At 41.4% G+C, this 26,531-nt stretch overlaps 1 protein-coding gene across 2 annotated transcripts in view; it reads right to left on the minus strand.

Moving 5' to 3' along the window:
- Positions 1-26,531, minus strand: part of SRBD1 (S1 RNA binding domain 1) — a 193,008-nt gene that overhangs the window by 106,599 nt on the left and 59,878 nt on the right. For both annotated transcript variants that reach the window (XM_066611811.1, XM_066611813.1), the window contains exon 15: positions 11,585-11,676. In XM_066611811.1, the coding sequence (XP_066467908.1) occupies positions 11,585-11,676 (92 nt within the window). The remainder of the gene's footprint in view (positions 1-11,584; positions 11,677-26,531) is intronic.

The raw sequence follows: 26,531 nt of genomic DNA on the forward strand, positions 1-26,531 counted from the left end.
GAACTTGAGAGCCCAGCCCAGCTTAGGCATGTCTACTCAGAAGTAAGTCCCATTATAGTCAATGGGGCTTACTCCCAGGAAAGTGTAGACAGGATTGTGGCCCAACGCCCCTCCTCTGAAAAGTAAAGGCCAGGCAGGGATGGTTGATTTGGGGAGCTGCAGGCAACTGTGGCAAGGAAAAGGGACTTCAGTCAGCCCATTCTTAGGCTGGTAGCCTCAGCAGACTGGCTTTGTACCCTGGCTCCCTGGTTCTCACTCCGCCCAGACCTCCTCCAGGCTTTTCTGGTTGCCCAGTCAGCAGGCAGGGCAGACAAGGGACTTGATACCCAATCCTAGGCATGTCTACTCAGAAGTAAGCCCCATAATAGTCAACAGGGCTTACTCCCAGGTAAAGGAGGATCAGGTTGCAGCCTTCCTCTTGCTCACAGCAGGAGATGCAAAGCGGGTAGAAAAGAAAGGGTTGAAATGTAGAAAGAGGAAACAAGAAGAGACATAGCTCACTGACAGATTGCATGCTATGCAAAAGGAGAGTCTCAAATTTACTCTTCTCCAGCTAGTGTTGGGAAAGCCTCTCAGTGGAAACATACTGAGTTCAGTGGACCACAGGGCCAATATACTGACTCTGTTCAATAACAATTGAGACTTTTCTAAAATTCTCTGCAATGTGAGTATCTCCAATTTGGACTAAACCAATAATTATTGATTATAATTCTTGGAAAGAAGATGGAAAACTGTACACACATGCAAGAACATCCTCAATCCCCTAATCTTTTAAAAACGATACATCAAGTTCATACCAGGCATACTTAAAAAAATCAAAAAGTTACTGGTAACAGTTGACTTTCTAGCCCAAGACAAAACTGCCAGCAAATTGTCCTATCCAATAGTCTGAACATGGATTCCCGCTTTGCCTCCCTTCCTTTCTTTCTTTGAAAAACTTTGAATGCCTCCTTTGCTTTCACTCTGCCAAATACTTTGAATACCACAGAGGTTTCCCAATTCTCCTCTCAACCAAGTCTGCCAACCCTCTCAAAATCTCATAATTCCAAAGTAACACAAACTTAGTATATTAATGCAATATATTTTGGTTGAAATCTGTCTTCTCTGCCCTCAGAATGTGGGTTTTCTCATGTGATTTGGATTAGATTCTTGCTTCAGAACTGACATTTATTTCCAATTTAATTTGCCTAAAGAGAACATTCACTATAAAAATGAGCTTCATTCACTTAGCTACATACAAACATACCGCAGCTAACAGGGATACACTGCAATATTCCAATTAGTCTTGATATCCTCCAGCACTGGCTGAAGGCTACAGGCTTTTTTGCCTATCGATTCAAAGGAACAAAGTTCTAGTAAGACAGAAACCAGACACTCATTTTGATGATACAACTCTCACTCAAGTAAGATGGTATTTATACTGCAGTTTATTTTAAGTAAATATTGTGGCTTGAATCCAAAGAGCCCCTTGGATGAGCAGAAGGCACTCCTCCCTGTACATGGGGGGAGGGGGAAGGAGGCCATAAATTCTATAGTAAAACACACCCAGCTATGGCCTTTTCTGCCACATTACATGCCATTTCCAAAGATCCCCCCCAAAACAGCTTTTGGTAGTGAGAAGGTGGAAGGAAGTGGATCGTCACCCACAGTTCTTTGGATCCATGCAAATGCTACTAAACTGATGCCTGACAGTATCTCAGAATACACAATCATACAACAACAACAACAGTATTTATATACCGCTTTTCAACAAAAAGTTCACAAAGCGGTTTACAGAGAAATCAAATATCTAATGGCTCCCTGTCCCCAAAGGGCTCACAATCTAAAAAAAAAACAAAAACAAAAAACCATACAATGCTTAATCGAACAACATGTAGGCACAAAATACCAAAGAACTAACATGGATGTAATGAAGATGCATTCAACCCAAAATATCCAACACATTTCAAACGCAAGAAAAGTTTCTTGAGGAAAAAGTTGACCTAGCCAAACAGTTCAGAATAGAAGCAATAAGTTCAAGCACCAAATTCCTTTCTTTGACTAAACAGGTGAACTTTACCCCAAGAAACTCTTTTTCATTTGAAACACTGTGGAAATCTTGGTCTGTATAAGCTTTATTTACTGCACAGAAGTCTTTTGCTATGAAGTAAATGCAAGCATTTTTCTTTCAATTCAGTCGCAGAGTCTACATCTACTCAAGAAATAGCTATATTTGCACTTATGCTGAAAATGGTTGACAGCATATTACATTGATTTAGCCCTTTTACTAATAATATGCTGTAGTCATCATAATCTGTTCCTAATCCTGCATTAATTCACATTGGCTCTCTGTGGTTAGCTAAAAGTATTTTCCACTTAAAACCATCTCTCTCCTGTGCACTGTTAAGTGCCTGACTTTTCTCTGGTAAAGTTTTCTAAAAGTGACCTTCTCTTTTGAGCAGCCAAAGGGGAACAGTGCTCTTTTAAGAAGCCGAAGAAATTAGCTCAAGTAGACATGAAGGCACTATGTCCCACACATCTAATCATCAAATGGTTTTACTTTCCCTGAGATAAAGTCACAAGAAATTATACTGTCTCCGATCTTTACCTTCCACTTGCTGGGCACTGTGACAGCTCGGAACAGTGCATCTCTATTTGTAAAAGCACCCAAGGGTATAAACCCCTGTAGCATGACAGACTCAAAGTCCTAACAAGCCCTGAATGCCTAAAAGGCATTCTCTTTCAATGGAAAGTGCAAGTGGTTTGCTGAACTTTGAATGTACAATAATCCAATGTATTCTGCCCTGTGGAGAGAAGACAAGCAGATGGGACTTGACAATACTAACCCAAGCTGTGTTGCATGACCTTTTGCACTCCTTTCCTTTCCCTACACTCGGAAGCACTGCTTTTTACAGCAGTTCTTTCTATCCACAGATATAGCCAGCCAAACCCAACAACATGTGCTCACCTGTGATGCACCCTGCACCATCAAATTCAAGACAGCATGACTACTCAGAAGTAAGTCACATTATAGGTAAGTGTGAATTGGATTGCAGCCTAAGGGTAGGTCTGCACCAGCATCCATTACAGCAGTCTTCACAAGCCTTGTTTTGCCTCTCACATTCCTCAAATTTATTTTTCACATTTTTATACCACCCTTCTTCCAAAGAGCTCAGGGTGGTGTACATGGCTGCTCCCCTCCTTTTGACCTCACAACAATTCTGTGAGTTAGGTGGGGCTAAGAGAAAGTGACTGGCCCAAGGTCACCCAGGAAGGTTCATGGCTGAGGGGAGGATTTGAACCTGGATCTTCCAGGTTCAAAGTCCACCTCCCAAACCACTACACCACCCTGGCTCTCTTTACAAATTACAAGAACACATGTGCCCCTTCCTCTTTGGATTACAAACTGTCCTTTGACTCCAATGGTTTAGCAAGCCATCTTTAAAAAATCATGATCAAATATATCTACAATGAGGCAAAAAAAAAAAATCTTGCAAAAGAGGAGAACTTCAAGATGTCTCCCCAGCCTTTCCCAATATCTATTGTAGTGTAAGATCAGAAGCAAGCAGATCAGAAAGAGAGGGAAACAAGTCTAGGATTTCTTACTAGATATGCACAAAATTAGTTTATATTAGTGATGAAGAATGCCAAGTAGCACATGTACAAACTGGAAAATAGCAGTAAAATCCATTTCAGCTCAACAGCATAGTTGCACACAAAAATTATCCAATTGCCATATTGACAGTATTTTCACGGAAGCATTGTTAACGCAGATTTGAGAGCTGGTATAGTGCTGTGGCTAAGGGCCTGATCCTATCCAATTTTCCAGTGCTGATGCAGCCATGCCAACAGGGTGTACACTGCATCCTGAGATGGAGGAACAGTCATGGAGGCCTCCTCAAGATAAGAAAACATTTGTCTACTTATCTTTGGGCTGCATCTGGAGCACTGGAGCACTGGAGAATTGGATAGGAATGGGCGCTTAGAGACAGAGCTGTGAAACAGAAATTCCCTGATTCAAATCTTTACTGTTCCATTAATTTACTCACAAGGGAATAAGTCCCACTGAACTCATTGGGTCTTACTTCTGAGTCAACATACATAAGATTGCACTGTAGGTGGTCTTAGGCGAAGGCACACTCTCTCAGCTTCAGCTGCAACAAGTTGTTCTAAGAACATCAAGATAACACACATGAATGCTTTGCATGCTAAGAAAGTGCTATACAAATGTTAAGTATTAAACTGCCACTCATGATTATAGCAGTGGTTCTCAAACTGGTGAGTCGTGACCCACCAGCCTGGGAAGCCCTGTCTCTGCTTCCTTAAGGAGTGGGGTGAGGGTGTGTGGCAGTAATGTGATCACTACAGTTGCGGCAGCACCAGGGACAGAAGTTTTTCTATTTTTTTTTTTAAACTCACCACAGCCAGTGCTAGCCTCTAGAGAGTACATCGGCAATGGTAAAAATAGCAACCGCGACACACTTTGGTTTCGCAATCGCAAAATTTTTATAAATCAATGAAATAAATCAATTCGTTTTTATAAATCGTTTTGAAACATCATCAAGGATATCAAGGCAATCGGTTTGAGAAGCTGGGCACGATGCTAGAAAAAAAACTGGTCCTACAGCCCATCAAATGCACCTCTGCTGGTGATGAGAGACCAAGCAAGGTTTCTTTGAAAGATCTGAACAGATTAGGTATGAACAGAATCCTGTGGGAGAAGGCAGCCCTGTCAATATTTGAGATTTACAGTCTAAGACTTCATGATCTGCATGGCAGACAAGTGACAATTTAATTACAGAAATGCATTCCTAGTTAGTTTTTGGAAATGTGTGACATGATCCTAAGACAACCAGAAGGAGATCACTGATCAGGACAGGACATGGTGGAATGGGGTAAGATCTGGACTGCATATTTTCTTGTGCAAATTACAGGAAAACTGGCTTGTAGAGACATGCTATTATTTATATTCTGATAGCTAACTTTTGCCATCTGGTATGACACAACACAGTTATACAGCTGGACACAGGCCTTGACTAGCTAGTGAGGAAAGTGAGTACATCTTCAAGGCACTGCAATATGGAAACAAAAATAAAAAAAGTACAATCTTGTCTTTAACAGGTGAAATGGAAATTAAAATGAAAGTGTCCCTCTGTGCTTCGTTGCACTAACTTACAAAAGTAATACAGACAAGCTTTACTAAGGAGATCTTTTCTGACATAGGCTAGTATAAATGCCCTTGTCGGCAAGCGTAAATGCCCTTTCCTATCTTACTCCATGTCAGAAGAAATCTTTGTACTGTGGCTTGTCTATATATTCTTTTTCCTGTGAGTTGATGCAATGAAGCACACAGAGTTGCTAGCTTGGTTTTATATTGTAAAAGAAGTATAAATAGAAATTCAGGGGGTGGGGGAACAATGGTATCTTGTCATTAAGTTAAAAACAAATAAAAACTATGTTGAGCATCTTGAAATATAAGAACTCCTAAATCAATGGAGCAACTGCCAACCAAAATGCATGTGCCAATCTTTTCATTTGTATTACACTGCAACAGCAATTATCACACTCCGTTTTAGGGGCAACAACTTCTCTCCAAGACTTGGCAGCATTACAGTAGCTTCAGGTTATTACGCAGTAATGTTAATTTCACAAGGATTCCTCCTGCTTTCAGTAGCTGAAGCAAACATGCCATTTGATCAGCTGGTGTCTATATTACACAAGCAGCCAGAGTGATTATAGCTCAGATTTTGCTGTATGCGGCAACTCTTTTTCTCTCATGCCTATCACCCAAGTCAACACTGACTTGTGCAAAAAAAAAAAAAAATGACTGGTGTCATGATGTTTTATAAATGACTGTAAAATAATTAAGAGTTGTCCATGCTGGATCAGAACAAGGATCTAGCTAGTTGAGCACTCTGTCTCCAACAGTGGCAAACCAGATGCTACATTCTATTACTCCTTCCTAAAATAGAAATTTGTATTAAGAAGTGGAAATGGTATGACACTTCAAAGTACCACTAATGCACAATGGCCGCAATTCAGAGAAAGGCAAGCATGCTTAAATTACATTGAAATCAGTAGGATGAAATTGTGCCACTAAGCACTTAAGTCCTATTGATTTCAACAGGACTTGAGCCTGCTAACCTTCTCTCAACTGAACCTCAGTGGCTACCATCCTCAGAAGCATGGTAACAAATCAAAGAGAGAGGAAAGTTCAAGACAAGGAGCTACCCTGCAAAATTTGACAACAGCATGGGGTTTTGAATAACTGATCTATCACAAGTTCCAACATCTCTGCAACACTAAACAATGCTGCAAAGAAAATAACACGGGTTCCTCCTGTACGCAGCTTCTGGAACTACGTATATTAGATTCTTCCTGACTAGAAGTTATCCTAGACAAACTCAAGGGCAAATCAAGCAGATCAAGACAGACTAGAACAATCCTGATGCTGATGTTGCGCCCCTTGAGAATCAGGAAAACTTGGAGATCTTTCTCTACTTCTTGGGTTCAAAAGGAAAGACCTCCCAAAAAGTGTAAAGAACTGCTAACAACCAAGAAAATGAGGCGCCTTGTAGAAAATATGATAGGCTACTGATATGTTGAGGTCAGCAGCTGTAGATCTCCAGGGTTGCAGACAGGGATCTTTTTCTCAGTTCTATCTGGAAATGCCAGGGACCAAACTTCTGTAACCAATTAAGGTACTCTACCACTGAGCTACGATCCTCTCCCCAAGGATTGTTGTTTGAAAATATGCTCAATAAACTTTCCTTTGGAATTTCTCAGGCAATGTGTTTTGCTAGTACTCAGGCTCTGACTGGTCAGCCTACAGGAGGAACAGGGAGGACTTTTCCCCCATTGGCAGTGACCCTCATTTCCTTTTTGCCATCACAAGCAATATGTAATTTGGTCTGTCTTCATCAATTGTCTCAAGATATTTCGTTCTGTGTGCCCCTCTTCTAGTGTACCTGCTCTCAAGTTCCAGGGTACAGGTAGCACTTGATGCTGGTGGAGGAGCAAGAAGAACCGATAATCCTGCCTCAACACAAGGGAGGAGATTTGATACTTTTTGTCTTCAGCACTATACTTCTATTCTAAAATCTGTCTAAAAAAGTAAAGCAACCACCTAAGTCTACAGTTCCTTCCTATTTTTAAAACTATGCATGAACTGGCTATAGGTTAAAAAAAATCAACTGAGTTTTCTTCCAAGCAGTAGCAATTAGGCATCACTTTTCCAGCATCTGGAAGAAACATGTTGGTCAAGTTATCGTAAAGCAGTACAGAAGTAGGGGGAGATCCTTTCCTTGATTCTCTTGAACAGCTGCTGCTGTAGATTATGGAACATTCATTTGAACAATTGCATGTTAGTGGGAGACTTCATTTTTTTTTCCTCAGAAGCATACAGATCTGTGAACACACACTTTTGGGATGCACTCCATACTAAAATAACCATCTATCAAGTAAGAGTTATCTATGATTGTTCTTTGTAATTCTTGGCTCTCCTCTTCTTCCCTTCTGTTTGTCAATTCACCTGCCATCAAAATTGCAAGCTCCTCAGGGCAGGGGACTTGTTTTTTATGCTGCTGATACTCCATAAAGCAGCACATGTCCCGAGGACAATAACTAAGCAATCGTTCATAATAAATTCTATGGAAATGTAGTTTCAAATAAAAGAACCAGACCCAGAATCTAAGTGATTTAATGATTCACATGACTATCATCTGGTTCTTGTATGCAAGCATATCTCATAATTTGATTATTCAAGAGCTGATAACTCGTAACTGAATACATGAATTTATGTCACCAAAAAGCATTGGGTTGCATCAAATAAATGGCTAGCGGAAGGAAATGGTTCTCCCCTGCAAAAGCTTGCATAAGAATCCATGCAGCAATATAAGAGGTAGGTTCTAGAGCAGTTTTCTTGCCTGTGCTTGCATGAAATCTTTCAGAAGTGGAAAAACACCATAAAGTTTAGTTTCATTTTCTCATGAAACACTAGCAGCAAACAGCCTTTCTGTGAGCAGAAGACATTTTCCACATGCAGAAAAGCACCTTTGGATACAGCCTACTGCATTCAAGGTAATGTGAGCTGATATAGAAGTTCTGTCTGTACTGGTCATTGCTTCTTGTCTGCGTGAGCCAGCAACTCTACCCCACAGCTTCAAGTCTCCTCTCTTTGAAACAAGAAGTACAGTGATTGGTCTCACGGGAGCTAAAGGTCGGAGAGCCCCTATTGCACTTTGCAAGGGGTGAATTAATGGCAAACAACAGAATGATTTCCTCTCCTGTCGGGCAAGATGATCTATTTCGTCCAAACCAATCACAGCTCTTATGAAAAGAAGAATACATGAGAATAGTCTGCTGAATAAAAGTAGATGTGATTTTTAAATAAGCATGCAAGCCATATTTCTACATGTAATGAAAATGGATCTAAAACTGCCACCACATGTGCACAACTGTCATAGAAAAGCTTGCCTGATAATGTTTACAGAAATACCCTTTTTAGCAGATACAAGTCTATTCCCTTTATTTTGTCCCTTCCCCCCTTCCTGACTATCCATTTTGTACCAAGAGAAATGCTAAAGTGGCACACCATATTATGATCACAGCCATCTTGTGCAATACTCGCCATATCTTTTATTTTAACTCCAAATGTCACACTTCATTTTGCAGCTGTCAGCTTTCCTTTTATTTGACATAAATCAACCATGTAGGGAAAGGTATTGGTACGGATTTTAACACTGCAATTAAAACAAAAGGAAATTAAAAAAGAACATCAAGTTTCCTTGACTTGGTTGTGCTCTCATGAACTACAATATCAAACAAAGGAGGTGTTCCAGCAAACAGGAAAAACAAACCATGGAAGAAACTGACATCATCACAAGTTCTAGACACCTTTCTAAGCTTATGTGATGACCACTGTACTTTCTAAGCCAAGCACTGTCACTTCTCTTGAGAAGTCCACAGTTAGTGTCACCTATGCACATGGATTTTATACTTTTCACATTATAGCTTTCCAAACAGTTTGAGGGAGAAAAACAACTGCCACCCCAGACTCTATCAAACTTACCAGAACCAATGCAGCAAATTTTCACTTACCTTGAAGAGGCCTCTGTGACTGCCCCCCCCCCAACTGCAGGATGCAGCACACACCCTATTAGCACAGATGCATCAGCACTGGAAAGTTGGATAGGATTGGGCCCTTTGTGTGGTGGAGAAGAAGGAACAACTCAGCTTCTTCAGCACATGAAGATGGTGCCTTCCTATTGAGTGTCTAAACTGGTGCCTTAAATACACTTGTTTTCTCATCAGCCTGACATCACTTTACAGTTTAACGCATAAATATAATAATTATTACCATCATTTGTGAAGCATCTAAAAAACAGGGTGCTGAACAGGATGCACACCTACTGGGTTTACAATTTCATTTAAATGAAGAAAAGAAATCAAAAACAAAACAGCTGACATGGGCTAACTGCAATAAACAAGTATAGTGGTGGTAGTATTTTGCAGCTATCATTCCACCTCTGTGTTGGTGGTCCTTCCATGTCTGCTCAGCTGCTAAACTCGCCTACCCACTCCTGCAGGCAGGCAGCCTGAGATTAGCTGGCTGCCATTTGGAGTGGTGTAGGAATTTTTGCTCACCACATGATTGGCTGTTTGTGTTCGATTTTTTTTTTCATTTACACAGGCGGCTTGTTTGGCGTTGGCATTTATTTTAAGCCGGATAGCCACAACTGGCAGGGACAGTGGAGAAAACGGTTTTAGGATAGAGATTGGTGTGCACCTGAAGCAAGCAAGTGGTTTGGGAGCGCTCAGAACTTATCTCTGGATGCCTAATGGCTCAGGGATAGCTCTTCTACCTAGGATTGCTAAACCTACTTCAAAGGATTTAGCAGCTTGGAGAAGGTGGTGCAATTCAGTTTACTCGACCCCTGTGGGTTGGCCTTGAGAAAGTGGGATTGTCAAAAGATTATCTACAGCTTTGAGTCAGGATGGGAATGCTTGAAAGAGGGAGCAGACAGTAGAAAGCAGTCTCTCTCTATGAAACTGAAATTGGGGGTGGAGTGTCTGAAGTTAGAACCTGCTGCAGGATACACCTGCAAGTTTATATGTACCAAATTGAATAAATGTGACCCATTAACCAAAGTGGCTTGTCTTATCGAAGGTATGAAGACAAACATGAGCGTGACAAAGCAACAAAGAACCAGATGACCACAGCTATTAAAGACAAATCAGAGATAAAATCATAAGCAAGAGTTAGAGAATTAATATGGACGGATGCCCACAGAATACTTTTTGTACCCTTAGTCATTACACACTTTTTTTCTTTTTTAAGTGAGGAAGAAATAGCCCTAAAAAATCACTGTCAAGACCATAAGGTAAATTGTGTGACAAGCCAAGAGAGTGTAAGTATGATTACATTTTGAAATAGCAGAAAATGCAGTTTGTATTATGCAAGCACATATACATTCCTGGCTACCACTGGGAATCCCCAAAGATTGCCCATCCCCAAAGACTGCCACATTTGTGCAAGAGAGACAATCCTGCCCATAGTATCTGGTACATTTCTCACACTTAGCGTTCTAGTTGCCACTACAAGCTTCTTACTGCTCAGTAGAAAACTGGTTTGAAATGCCCACAGTCTAATATTCCACCCTACTTCCGCTTTGGGTAGTTCTGTGCCTGGAGTGTTGGCTACTGCCAATAAAACAAATTTCATTTCTGGGGTTTCAGGGTACATTTCAGGGTACTTTGTAGGGAAATTTTGAAAAACATGTGCCCCAAATTTCAGCTTTCTATATTGTATGGAAGTTCCATCATTTTGACAACCTTTGAATTGAGATGCACGTGTCTTTATACAGAGAAAGAGAGGTAAAATATGTCAGAACGACCACATTTGGCTCTTCCTCTAAGTATTCTTCAGAAAGAGGCAGATATTAAATTATCAAGTATGTTTGACAATAACAGTTTGTCAAATGCATTGAATACACCAATGCACCTGGCATATGTTGGAGACAGTTAGGTATGTACAGTGTTAGACCTTTTCCAAGACAAAATTCTTGTTGGTTTCAGCATCATAGGAAGTCTTATTTATTTATTTGAAAATTTTTATTCCGGCTTTTCATTTCCCGGAGCAGATGCCCAAGCGGCTTACAATTTATAGATTAAAATATACAATTTATAAAAACAATAAAGTCAGAAAAAATAAATAAAACCAAAAGGAGGAGGGCAAAACTATTTACACTTAAGATCTGCTAAAGAGGCACAGGAGGCACAACCCATCACCTGATTTATGTTCTGAATCAATCAACTCAACATGCACATTGTCCAAAACTCTACATAAAGAATAGTCTCAATATTTAATTTAGTTCTATGACCATGCAAAAAAAAATACGGATGCTGCCTTTATGTCTGCAGAACTTATAAAAGGAAAGTGATAGAGACGCAGGCTACAGCATGAACTTAATCTCACCTCTACCTACTTAAGCCCTAGCCTTTGTAACATTACATCCGACTTATTTATTTGTTTGAAGTATTTAGTGGCTATAACCTATGTAGTACAAGCTGACTGATACATGGACAAAAAAGAGCCCATAATTACCTGCGCTTCGTAGGTTCGGGTCCAAATCTGGCATCTCTTTACAAGCTTCAGGGCTAACACTGTATATAGAGGCTCCTGCTTCACTGGTTATGCTGCAGAACAGAAAGCAAATAATCAAAACCTCAAGACACCCATAGTTTGAGACAGGTATATAATTCCTAGCATTTTAAAAATATTAATACAAAATATGACCCAAATGGACCGAGTGCTTAAAAAAATAAGGAACTAATGTCAGAGACAAAAATGCATCAGCCCTCATGAGGAAGATCTCAGGCTGAGATTCTGAACATATATACTTGAAAGCACTTAGCACTGAAATACATGGGATTTACTTCCAAAAGTTAGAAACCCAAGTGCCTGAGCTGTAAAATTCACACATTTGAATGACTCCAGGCTGCAGATCATCTCATACCATCTGTTTTAATTATATTAAAGAAAGCAAAATCAAGCTTGTTTGGTTAGTTTTTCTTTTTTTTAAAAAACATTTCGGTTTTACATAAAGCATCTCACCAAAGCACCTGGAAATCATGTGTCCTTTCCCCTAAATGAGAATGTAATTCTGTGCATGATTATATACATACACCTCACTGATTTCAATAAGGCTTCTCTGTGTGGGTGGAAAAATTGTTGCCAAGCATGCATCCTCTATCTTTGCAAAATACTGGACTGCACAATTCCCACATAATCCATTAACATTTAACATAAACCATTCCAAATACAAAGAAAAAGAAGCTATCAAAAGCAACAGTGCTCAAATGTGCCACCAAATGACATCAGATTGCAAAGCAGCATTTGCAAACCAGAGAGTGACTTTCTCAGCCATTTATTTTCTTTGTATTACGGTATAAGATATTCTTCATACAGGCACATTTGATAGAAGCTAATACAGTAAAAGACAAGAGTAACAAGGCTTAATCGCCCTTTAACCAGTACAAATGCCAGTAAATCCTAATTGTAACACAGAAAATCAAAATTGTCGTTCTGCAATTGTAGTTAACAGAAGTGTCATCGGTAGTTATTCAGCAGTAAAAAATAACACACTTTCCCATTCACTGCAAGTCTGTTTGCCTGCATGTGTGCACTCAGCAAATATCCCACCCCCTGCATGCATGTTAAAGCATTCTGCAATTTAAACAGCAACACCACTCACAAAATTGGGGTAGAACTTGCCCTTTGGGTTACTTTCCTGTCATACCACAGAGCTCTGCTTTTTTTCCACAGCTGTCTCCCCTACAAACTACTGGAGCTACAAGCATCACACAAGAAGCAGGCCTCAATAGCTAAAGTTACCAATCTCGAAATGCCAACATACAAGAGAGGGATATCGCCTTTCCTTTGCTTAAGTGCACCCAAGTGCTCCCAACATTTTCAAACAAGTAGATATGAAGGGGAACTGAAGAAACGATCAATGTTTTGTTGTATGTCAAAAATGTATCTCATAGAAATTCTGAGGAGAGGATTAGCTAAGAGAAAAAGAACTCATTTTCACCTACTACTGAAGATTTTCAGAAAGGCAGAAACAATGACATTTCTGTTCATAGCAAAGAACCAGACCCTACAGGTCAGAGGTAATCAGGCTCCGTTTTATTAATGTATTCAAACCCCAAGCTACATATGGTTGCTGAAGTTGCTATGAAACCCCTTACTATAAAGTTAACCTATTATAAAGAAATAAAGTAACCAATATCAAAAGCCTCTCTCACAGCTACAATTGCAAATAATTCTACCAATGTTAGCTGAAAGATATAACCTCAGGAAATCTAGTAGGAAAAAAATATAGAAATAAGACACTTTTAAAGCTTTCCAAACTTTACTGATGGTTAATAACTAAAGGTGTTTGTTTTTGTTAATTTTGGTGTTTAAGATATTTTCCAGAAATGAAAATAGATTGCTTTTCCAGTTAGAAATAATACAGGGACGGTAACTGCTGACACTATATCACCTACCTAGTACACTATTAAAGCATTTAAAATTAATAAAAATGAGAAATTGGAATAAAGACACAAAACACTTTCTGCCTTTTTCAGATCATGAAGTGAAAAAAATCAAATCATTTTCAAACACCCCTATTAATAACATGCCCAAAGAACACACCACAAATCCTCTACAGCACAGGCTTGAGAAATTAAAAGAAGAAAAAGAAAATTTTAGAAGTAACTGTCTGAAGTGAAGGTCACTTTTTTAACCAGTGGAATTGCTTTCAGCCAGTCATTTGACATTTCCCAAGTCTGTAATTTAAATCTGAGATCAGGAGCAGCTTAAACACATTTAGAGCCCAATCCTGAGCTCGGCGCCACAGCTTCGTGCCGCCACAACACCTACTGCTGGGCTACCGCCCATGGTAGCCCAGTGCCGGCTAACACTGGGCTAGTGCAGGGCAGGCGCCCAACCTCCGACACTCAGCGGTCTCACGGACCGCCGAGCTGCAGCACGGTAAACAGGGGTAGGAAGGGGGCAGGAAGGTGTTCCAGGGAGGGGGGAGGCCAGCGGAGGGCGGAGAGAGAGCAGGGGAAGAGTGAACGAGAGACAAGGGTGGGAGAGGGCGGGCAGGAGGCAAGCCAGGGGGAGGGAGTGGGAAGGCAGGGAGGAGGGTCCAGTGGAGCTCCACTCCACCGGATCCTGTCCGTTCTTGGAGGGCTTGGCGCCCTACACGAACAGCTTTACCTTACCATTGCAGGGCTGCTTCCCTTACCCAGGAGAAGGGGATGAAAGTCCCCTTTTCCCGAGGCACCAACGTTGGTAGCCCTAGGCGCGCAGGATCCGGCAGCAGCTATTCTCGGTGCCGCCGAGGCTGTGCGCCCCGGGCAGCTCGGTATTGGGCTGTTATTCAGTTCCAACAAAATCCCTTTTCCACATTCTACCTTGCATTAATAGCACTTACAAGCCACACATTCCCAAACGACAAGAAAATGTAGCATTGCTTTTGAAAAAATGCTGATCTAGACTACTAAAACAACTGATTTGTTTAAAACACTGGGGAATTAATAGAGTCTAATTAAGGATCCAGAACAATACAAAAAGTTCTGCAGAGACACCCTTTTTAGAGAAGACAAGAAACCATTTTTCTCCTTCACACCTGAACAAAAATCTCCACCCATGTAATTGTCTCAAAATCCTGGTCAATCATACATGGACAAAATTGTTGAATGTTTCCAAGGTGGATTTGTCTTCATTAAATAAAGAATAATAAATTGCCATTATATCTTAACACATTTTACCATGCAGTAGCAGAAAAGTCAGATTAGAAACCACACACTGGACCACTAACTGCATTCTCAAAATATCAAGCTGTGAAATTATTTATTTAGGATCTTTTTGTTTTAAAAAGTAACCCACAAATAACTGATCTCCATCCATGAATCCTCATAACTGTGCTACAACAAATTATCTTGCTATGCACAACTAGGTAAAAAATTCCATACTAGAGATGCTTCTATTCATAAAATGCATGTGAAAGGGTAAACAAAATGCAAACAGAAAAACCAGAAAATATTTCACTAGAAAAATGTATCTCAGGCATTCCATTTCCACAATTGGGACTTTTTAAAAAATAATGTTTTTATACATTATGTGCTGAAATGGTATCAGAAACAAATGAGACAGGCTCCAAAGCAAAGCGCACAATCTACTTAAAAGCACAGAAGACATGGAAATACATTTCTCCCCCCCCCCCCATGTCCTTCAAAAATCCATCACATGCAGCTGGTACTAATGGTACAAATATACACGCTGAACAACACAAAATACTGTATAGAGGTAGCCCTATGACCTTTCTGTGGGATCAAAATTTCACATACAGAGGGCAGGAAGACTTCTTAAAGGTATTACAGAGCATATATTGTTCTAAGTGTGATGTGTTTTCATAATTTCTGCTGAAAATTTCCCCCCTCTTCTACACACACACACACATAATTACGTTTATTGCAGTTCAGATTTGAAGACTCTCATGAAGCAAGAGGCCATTGTGGGCTGGATAATTTGATAATAAATGTATTCGTTTCACTCATTCTTAGCCGAAATTCTATAGACTTCCCATGATTTAGATTGTAACAGTATAGGTATAATTGCCCATCTTGAATTTGTAGGACGAATCTGGTGTAAAGTCTATTTTTGATCACAGCTATCAATTACATTTGTTTTTCAAGCCTTATAGGCCAGACTATGGATGAAGATCTCATTGTCCTGGACTTAAGCCGGGTGGGATGCCATCCCATTTCTTTTCAGGGAGACCTAAATCTAACCCCACATCTTTCCAGTGGACCTAATCTGAAACAAAACCATGTTGGTTTCTTTTTTCTCTCACCTTAAATTCTGTTCTGAGCCATAAAGAATACAGTAGAACCTCCAAAGTTGACCACCTCTCTATATTGACCACCTCCTTAAGTTGACCTAATTTTCACAGTATGGACAGACACTGCATATACACTATGGGAGACCAACCTCTCTATACTGACCACCTCCATAAGTATCTTGATCACTTCGACCATTACACAGAGTATTAATTTACCCTCTGTAAGTTGCCCACTGAACACGATACTATGGGCCTGTGTTTTGTCTGGTTTGTCCCATCTTGGAAAAGTAAGAAGACATGCGACAATCCCTCCCCTACACCTGCTAGCACGTGTGCAAAAGGGTTTTTATAGGTGGGCACACTGCACATAGCCGACAGACCTGCGCCAGCTGCCATTTGTACCTGGACATGTACCAAGTTGTGAGGGACATGTGGTTGCTTGTGCATAGTGAAGCCACTGTTCTTTCACTTTGGTTCCCATCGCCAGTGCATTACTTTACACTTATATTGAAACACAACTGCTATTTTGCTGCCTATTCTCCCGGTTTGGAGAGATCCTTCTGGAGCACTTCACAATCCCTTCTGGTCTTCACCACTCAGAAAAGTTTAGTGTCATCCACAAACTTGTCCAACTCCCTGCTTATTCCTGTTTCCAGGTCATTTATGAAGATGTTGAAAAGCACCAGTCCCAGAACAGATCCTTGAGGCACTTCACTTTCCACCTCTCTCCACTTTTTTTGTCAATTGCCCATTGACACCCTCTCTGTTTCCTGGTCCTCAGCCAGTTCCCAATCCATGAGAGGACCTGTCCTCTAATTCCCTGACTGTGGAGTTTTCTCAACAGCTTTTAGAGAGGGACTGTATCAAACACCTTCTGGAATTTAGTGAATCTGAGGAGACCCAGTGGGGGCCAGGCAGCCTAAGTAAAAAAGTGTTGTTGTTTTTTTCAGTTGTTGGGGCTGTGTAACATGCTATGGGCTGGCAAGGGATAGTATTGGCTGCCTGTCTGCTATGAAACCAAGTATTTTTTTTTTAACTTACAATTTTTTTTAAGCTTAGAATTTTCAGGGGTTTTTTAAAACACTGATTGTGGGCTGTTTATTCTGTTGATATAGATATAGATGATATAAATAGTAAGCATCACAAGAGAATCAATTATCATTGATATTTGCAATAAAACTTTTAAAAAATCCAATCTAAATACTAACTTGGCCTTGCATTTGTTGTCCTGGGATAATATTTAAATGCCTTTTTTCCATATGTTGACCACCTCCCTATGTTGTCCAATTTCCTCCAGTCCCTTGGGTGGTCAGCTTAAAGAGGTTCTACTGTATTAAAAAAAAAAAAAAGATTATGGTGAAAAAAAGAAAAAAAGCTGAAAGTGAAAAAAAAATAGAAGACAAGGAACATAGAGCTTTGGAAGCTCTACTGCCTGTGATAACTGGGTAAGAATTATTCATTTATTTAACTGTACTGTATATGCATTGCTCAACTGTTTTAAATAATAAGACAACCCAGAAAACTTCAAATGTCATTGAAAATTGAATCCCCACTAATCCCCACTTCCCGATATGATTGGTTCATCATCAGTGAGGTCTAGAACACAAAGAGTGAGCTTAGGGTTAGAAATACCCAGGCTGAAACTGGGGGTACCATGAGCTCCTTGGAGAAAGGTCAGTATAAAATTATAGGAATAAATTTAAAAATCATCGTTTTGAACATATGAAATGGTCTCATCCATAATCAGACCTCGCTTCTTCCACTTAGCTTGATATTGTTTGCGTTGCATGGCACAGACCAGCAATTCCCAAACTCCCCAGGGGAGATGGTGAAGGCAGCGACACGATTGCTGCAGTTGCACTGCTGCCAGGTGTAAAGAGGGTTTTTGTTTTTTTTTTAACCTGGGGCAGTGCTGGCCTCTTGGGGTGTCCAGGGAGCCTGCAGACCTCTCTGCAGGGTTCCCCGCACCTTCAACAAGCTAAAAAATAGTAAAATATGGCCCAATTTTTATTGTGAAACCACAAGTGGTTGTTTTTTTTCACTATTTTTAGTGGCTTTGAGGCAAGGGAAGCCCGCAGAGGGTCCACAGGCTCCCAGGAACCCCCCCCCCCGACTGGCAGGTAAGTTAAAAAAAACCCTTTTACCACCACCAGCGGCAGAATCTCAGTGATTGCTTCACTGCCTTCACCCTCCTCCCTCCCCTTAAGATGCAAAGCTACACTGACTGACATGTTGCAAAGCCCCAGTTTGAGAACTTCTGGCATAGACCCTTATCTCCAGGGTTTTGCCATGGGGTCTTTCATGGTCCTATTTGTAGATGAACTGGGACATACTACATGTAATGCTGCCACCATTGAGCCATGGTTCTTCCATCCAAGAGCTGCTGGTTAGAGATATGCCCAATACAAAAGCTAAAAATACTTGTCTATTGATTTCATGTGGTTAATTTAAACACTAGATTATTATTAAATTTAAAACTATATTACATATAATTTATTAATTACAAGAAAGCTATGCACTGCCTGCAGGGGCCTGCTCACTGGGAAAAGGAGGACATTTAAGTTCTTTTCTAGGACATAAGGCTGAAAAAGAGAACATGTCCTGGAAAAAGAGGACTCCTGGTCATCCTGCCCTCAGAACAACATGCAGCTTAGCGTGTCTTTGTGAGTCATCTCTAGCTGCCACTGAGCTATGGTTACATTCCATGTGATGAGGTCCCAGCTTCATTTCCAGCCCCAGGCTTAGACTTCATTCCTACTGTCTTAGAATGTGAAGTAAAATACGTAGGGATATGCACGGTGCAGAAGAATGGGGTATGTCCCCAAGTATTGAACCTAGAGAACTACAGACCCTTCAGAGCCTGCTGCGCATATGGCAGGAGAGATCCAAGTCAGAAACTTTTGCCTGCATGTGGATCACCCTCACTAGGCTGGGACAAATATAGACAAAATTGTTGGAATGAGATAAAGGCAAAGCACTTCACACATTGGAAGATGTGTCCAAAAGATAAACAATAAGTATAAAACCCCTCCGATTTTTAAGAGGATTGTTAAAAACAAATTCAGAGATTGCATTAGCAGAGATAAACGTCATCAGGTTTCTAGGATTAATTCGGTCCATACACTTCTCCTTTGAAGTTCAATATGTGGAAGTGATTTTTAAATGAATTTAAGAAAAGCATAGGGGGAGATACAGTGTGTATCATCTGGATTTTTAATCTATTTTATTTTTTCTAGACCTTAAAAACTGGGGGGAAACGAGCATGGATTTGGCATTCTCTGTATCATTTACTCATTTTTGTATGCCTCCTCAGAATTAAAATATACAAAACAGGTGAGGCCTGAAATTGTTTTATTGAATCCAGCTTCTGCGAGTAGAATAGGCAGCCTTTAGTGTTACACAGAACTTATTCTTATCAGTGAAAACCTACTTTTTATTCAAAAGCATCCACATTCTCACTCAACAATGGCCAATAGACTAATCTCCCTGATTTTCTCTCTTGGGCATGCCACACTCTCAGTTTCTGGTGCCCTTCAATATAGGCTGATCTGAATGATATTTGATTGTCCAAACTGACCCCACATGTTAATTGCTGTGCAAGTGTTCTACGTGTTCAAAAAATTCAAAAGAATTGTGTTGTTCCTGCAGCAGGGCTCCACACCACTTGTGACAACTCCTTTGAAACTGCAGGAAGCTACTAAAGCACTTTGCAATATGGCACTGAGGAGCACCATTCAAGATGCTCCTGTACAAAAGGCATTTACAACATAAAACCCAGCTCTTTAGATATCCTGGCCATAAACTCTTCATTGGGGGTGGTGGGGAAGGCACTTCAGAATTCAGTGAAAGTGGACCAAGATTCAGCACACCCACTCATGGGTTTCTTTATTTACTAAAAACTCACGCCCCACTTCACTCTCAGAGCCAAAGCAACCAGCCGCAACAGAATGAGAGCATTAGGCTGGCTAGAAAAGTCTAAACAGCCACCACAAGCAAAATGGAAGCAAACAAGAAAGGAACCTACCAAAACATCCGTCAACGCAGCAACAATCACGTCAGCACCTTAAAACAGATGGGCCAGGAAGCATTCAGAGCTCAACGAAAGAGCCATGTTTTCCACATACAAAAGAATGGATCGTCCTGTCTCAGGGAGAGGGTCCAGGGGGCCAGTGCCACCACTGGAATTCTGAAATGAAGGAACAGCACCACCTTCATAGCATTCAGTTAGGACTGTTTTCTTCTCTGTACCTTGCAATAATTACAGCAGTAGCACAAGCACAGAACAGGCAGTCCTTGTTTTTTGCTTGGCCTTTTTTTTTTAAACAAGGGAAGTTGTACCCCTAGAAATGTACACCTAGGACCACTCTGCACAAAAACATCAGCCATGCAAATAGCCTCGTTCAGGTGTTCAGATCACATAGATACCAAAAACACAAACAGCAGGGGAGCGGGTGCTGCCTTCTCACTGACACTTATTCACCTGAACAGGACCCCACATGTACAGCTTTCCATGCAAAGCACTGTTTATCTGTAAAGGAGTCAGATGTATGGGTGCAGGCTGCAGGGAGATATTTCTCCCCCCCCCCCATATGATATTTGAATTCACACACTATGAACAGCTTCCATAGACTATGTGAGTTGACCAGATGTATCGATGATCCTGAGAAATGCTCACACAGAGTTTGGAAAATGGGGACACCTCCCCCTCTTTTAGGATTGCAGTTCTATTTGCCCCTAAATGCTCCTATAGGAACTATTTAGAAACTGCCCTATAGGGTATGTCCAGTCCAAGTTGGTCACATGTTTGTACTTCAGGGGGAAATTTTTACATTTGCCAATTTCCATAGTCCAATGTTCATCACCCTATGAAAGAGTTATTTTTTGCAGAGATGAAGGCTCATTTGAATACCAATACACTACTACTGTATTCTCAGAAACCAAGTTGCTAAAAGGTAAATCAAAGAAGCTCTCACAAACAGTATAAATCTCATTTAAAGTTGTTAGGAAATGGTATGATGTCCACTGCTAGTCCTTTAAAAATGTTGCATTAGCACCATCTGGTGGCTGCTGATAGTTAATTCAGAAGAAAAACCATGGAAAGAGGAAGCTAAATTACACTTTACAGCTTTGCAGTACATTGAGGGGGAAACACACACATGAGAGAGAGAGAGGGAGAGAGAGAGAGGGTTCACTAATATAAGCAAGATAGAGCTAGTTATGATCTTTTCTTTACTATACCAAAAATAACATTTGGATTTGTTTTTCTTTTTAAACTGAGCAAGATTTGTCAGGCAGCAAACTCGCTACAATAGTTTTCACAACATCTCTGATTTGAATCTCACAATTTTACAACGTTCCCAATTTGAATCTCAACAATACCTATTCTGATCATTTTTATTTTATTTTTCACAATTTTATTCCACCCTTCCACTAAAGAGTTCAGGGTGGTACATGGTTTCTTCCCTCCTTTTGTCCACACAACAACCCTGTGAGGTAGGTTAGAATAGTCCAAGGTCACCCAGGAATTCATGGCTGAGAAGGGATTTTAACCTGGATCTTCCAAGTCTAAGTCCACAAACCCCTACACCATCCTGGTTCATCACATCCAAAGGGCACAACTTCAAATCAGCACAGGGATCCCAATTCTTTCCCTTATCATCCCGCAAAACCCCACTATCATTCTTTGTACACATGGATGACAAGGAAGAAAAGGCAGTAACTCTCTCTAGACCAGTGTTTCTCAAACTGTGGGTCGGGACCCAGTTGGTGGGTCGTGAGCCAATTTCAGGTGGGACCCCATTCAGTTCAATATTTTATTTTTAATATAGTAGACTTCATGTTCCCAAGGTATGTGACTGCATTTGGGGAAATGTTACAGATCTGTACTTTTAACAGGCAGTTATGTATATGCTTTTAACAATTATAGTAAATGGGACTGACTAGTGGGCAAGCACAGGTAGGATTACAGTTTAGGATTGTTAAAAAATTTCCTGTCTGATGATGTCACTTCAGGTCATGACATCACTTCCAGTGGGTTCCAACAAATTCTCATTTTAAAAGTGGGTCCCGCTTTAGACCAGTGGTTCTCACATATTTAGCACCAGGACTCACTTTTTAGAATGAGACTCTTTCAGGACCCACCACAAGTGATGTCATGTCTGGAAGTGACATAATTAAGCAGGAAAATTTTTAAAAATCGTAGGCTGCAATCCTACCCACTTACCCAGGTAAGTCCCATTTACTATCATTGTTAAAAGAATATGCATAGTAGCCTGTTAAAAGTACAGATCTATAACATTTCCCCAAATGTTGTCACATACCACGGTAGCATCAAGTCTAATAAAAATAAAATACTGAAATGAATGGGGACCCATCTGAAATTGGCTCACAACCCACCTAGTGGGTCCCAATCCACAGTTTGAGAAACACTGCTTTAGACAATACCCAGTAATGAAGAAAAGAGAACATTGCATACATTTTTTGACAAGCTGCTCAGTACTTTAAAAATGACAATGAGTAAATGCAGCCTTGAAAGGCAACATGCTACAGCAGAAATATAGAGCATCATAAGGGGAAAATGGACAATCTAAAGCAGTAAAACTATGAGGAAATATAAGGATAGATTGCAAGGCAGCAAATAAGTTTTCTTAAAGACAAATTCAGCTCAACCTCTAATTTTTTTCAACAACAGAAATATGGCCACACCTGGAGTATTGTGTCCAGTTCTGGTTGCCACATCTTAAAAAGGACATAGTGGAAATGGAAAAGGTGCAAAAGAGAGCGACTAAGATGATTACTGGGCTGGGGCACCTTCCTTATGAGGAAAGGCTACGGCGTTTGGGCCTCTTCAGCCTAGAAAAGAGGTGCCTGAGGAGGGACATGATTGAGACATACAAAATTATGCACGGGAAGGACAGAGTGGATAGAGAGATGCTCTTTACACTCTCACATAACACTAGAACCAGGGGACATCCACTAAAATTGAGTGTTGGGAGAGTCAGAACAGACAAAAGAAAATATTTCTTTACCCAGCGTGTGGTTGGTCTGTGGAACTCCTTGCCGTAGGATGTGGTGACGGCATCTGGCCTGGATCCCTTTAAAAGGGGATTGGACAAGTTTCTGGAGGAAAAATCCATTACAGGTTACAAGCCATGATGCAACCTCCTGATTTTATAAATGGGCTGTGTCAGAATGTCAGTGCAAGGGAGGGCACCAGGATGAAGTCTCTTGTTATCTGGTGTGCTCCCTGGGGCATTTGGTGGGCCACTGTGAGATACAGGAAGCTGGACTAGATGGGCCTATGGCCTGATCCAGTGAGGCTGTTCTTATGGCAGAAATCACAATGCTGCACCAAAAAAGCTGATACATACAACCTGTATGTACATTAAACAGAATTGCTTCTCCTTTGCCAACTGCGAACTGAAATCTTCAAAGGGAATGCCTTAAACTAACACAACAATGTTCAACCAGTGTGACATGAAAGATCTGCAAGTGTGCTGAGGGAGTTTGGAGCACAGCGGCTAAAAGCCAAAAGTTCTGTGGCTCTGTTTCTAAGGCAACTATGTATAGTAACGAACTGTCTGTCCCCCTTCCTCCACTGGCTTTGTTGAGGAATCACAGACTCCTCCGTTCATTATTACAGACACTTGCCCTCGAAACAGAGCCACAGAACCCCAAAAAGTCTCCCATAAGCCAGAAGCGACATCACAAGAGGCAAAGGCCATAGAAGTCTGTGCTGTCACAAGAAAAGCATTGAAAATTGCAGGTACACAAACTAGAATACGAACATTAAAATGTAAGGCACCACACTGCCATCAAGTGTATGGTGCTTTACAAGAGAAGACAAGATTTCCCCAGAGCTCACAACCTCAAGGCAAACCGCAGGGGAGGAGAAAAGAGGATGAATAAAGGCATCCTTGAAAACTGGAATAAAAGAAAAAAAATTAAAAGATGCTAAAGAATTGCCAACGCTCAGCCTTGAAAGGTGACCTTGTGCCCTTAAGTATGGCTCACACTCACTTCTCTGAACAGATTCTGTCATTGAACAGAGTGCAAGGAGTTGGTGCCATGTGCACATATCCCGTTTCCCTACACTTTGATGCCTTGATCTGGTTGTGTTTGCATGAAAATTTTTACCACACTAAAGAGGTACAAAGTTTCCCACGACTAGTTGCAACCTCTACTACTCCCCTCTGCCTCCATTATGAGAGTGCACACAAACATCTGTGTATGTTTTCTTACGTATTAAAAAAGAACTGTAATCCATTTCTGCACAAATACACTCATTTACTCAAGATCTCTACTTACAGGCAAGCAACTATTGACAGGCATCTTGATTAACTACAAAGCAAATGCACTGTATCTGAACGCAACCAGCATGGCAGAGTTTGGCCAACCAGCTGCATTTATGGACCAAATTGAGGGCGCAATCCCAACCCCCTTTCAGCTGGTGCAAGTCCCTTGCACCAGCCGAAGAGTGCCACACTTTCGCACCTTTCTGAGGGAAGGTAGGCTGGTACACATATGTGCGCTGGCCTCCCCACGCCAACGTGGGCCCCAGGAAGCGGTGAGTTCACACCAGCCAAATTTGGCTGAAGCAGAGGTTGGGGGGGTGGGAAGAAGGATGGAGGGAGGCATTTCAGGGTGGGGGGAGGGCAGATGGCGGGTGTTCCCGGGGGCAGGCAGGTGGGGAGCAGGAGGCGGGGCCAGAATCCAGCAGTTCTGCCAAATCCTAGCTCTGTTCATGGGTAGCCCAGAGCAGTCCCGGGCTGCTCAGATTTGCAACTCCTTATCAGGTGGTGATCCGTGTAGAGTAGACCCATTGGGGCTGCTGCGGCTCTCCCTGGGGTAAGGGGAAAAGATTCCCCTTGCCTCTGAGTCTCATACAGCCCCAAACTCGCACTGGATACAGCTGGCCTGCCTGTTCCAGCACAAGTTAGGATTGCGCTGCCCATTTTAAAATTTCTAAGGGAGATGCACTATTACAGACAAGGGCAGATTTCAGGATCCACTCTGTTTTTTTGTACTACAACTTTGGGTTTATCAGCCAGAGTCAAACACAAAATAGTAGCTCAGTAACGACTTATGGTACCCACACACTGTGATAACCTGCTCATACAAGTATAATTCTACATCAGAGTTATGCCAGTTTCAGGATTCTAATTCAGATAAAGTATTTTTGTTATTGCTTCCAATCCTGGCTCACTAGGTGGTGGTTGTGGTGACAGACCTTTGCCCAGATTCAGCAGGTGCACCAGGTCAATCAGTGATCTACAGTGATCCATGCCCTGCTGACAGTGAGATTCGTTTATAGCAATGGCTACGTCTGCCTGCTCCTTGAAGATTGTTCAGAAACCACAACTAGTACTGATTGTGGTAGCCCAAGCGGTCACGGGAGCTCAGCAGTTCAACTCTGCTAAACCACTGCTCTGCCTACTCTGACTGCCAGTTCATTTCTGAACACATTTAAAGGTGCTGACTTTGAATACTAAAATCCTTTCAGATTCAAGACCAAGATACTTGAAGGATCACATTCTTCCATTCCCTAAGATCACCCAGTTCCAGTTCCAACCCTTAAGTTAATCAGAGGGGACCCTTTTGTACATGCCACCATTGACTTAGGTTAGAGGGGTAGTGGCAAGGTGGAGGACTTTCTTTGAATTGAGAACAGCACTGTCAGGCCAGCCTGGCCAGGTCCTCCATGCCACAACGCTGCCCGGAGCAAGCAGCTGCAGCTGGGGCACGCTGGGCCGGACACAGCTGGGGCCAATAACACAGAAGACACCAAAGGAGGCAGTACCATAAAGCAGGCCTGGTCTGTCCAATTGGGGGAAGCTGGAGACGCACTAGAAACAACAGTCTACCCCCATCGCATTTGAGGCTCCACTGGGGGCAGTGCTGGGCTCGCTGTGGCTGCAGCTTGCCTACAGCCACCCCCCGTCAGACTGGGCTGGCCCTGGGTCCAGTGGGAGGGACAATCAGATAGCAACTGCCAACCTGAACCACCTCCGGAACATCCAAGTGCACCAGTAGGATCACCCATGGCCCCACTACCCTGGGCCCCTACCTGGGGAGAAGGCATCCAACGAAGGAAGGCTTCCCAGGACGAGGAACCGTACTTGGATTCAGCTCATGCTATGCCATGCCATGCCTGGGTGACGTGACAAGCACCTCCTTAGAAACCTTAGAAAGACACTCTCTTTTGGCTGGCTTTTTAATGGATTATATATGTTATTTTGATAGTTTGTAGGGGCAAACATGGTTTTACTGCTGATGCTTTGTTTTTTTCTTTTGAGCTTTGCATTTTATAGCCACTTGACTGTTTTATGAGTTTGTCTTATTTTAGCTCAAGTTATTTGCTTACTCTTTTAAACCTTACACATTAAAGATTTTTTTTCAATACTTATATCTCTGAATCTCTTTCGTTCTCTTGATATTAAACTATATGTACCTCTGGTTTTTACTTGGTTCTATGCATGTTTTTTTTTTAATGCTGTTATCTGTATTTACTGTAAGCTGACTCAAGGGACCCATACTGTGGAGAAAGGTGGGGTATAACTTGCCTAAATAAATAAATCACCCAACAATCTGACAGTAAGTTCCAAACCACTTTTTGCCTGTCCTTGCTCTATTCCTTCCTTTCAAGCTAATGATTAG

The sequence above is a fragment of the Tiliqua scincoides genome, chromosome 1, assembly GCF_035046505.1.
Source record: "Tiliqua scincoides isolate rTilSci1 chromosome 1, rTilSci1.hap2, whole genome shotgun sequence".
NCBI classification, from domain to species: domain Eukaryota; kingdom Metazoa; phylum Chordata; class Lepidosauria; order Squamata; family Scincidae; genus Tiliqua; species Tiliqua scincoides.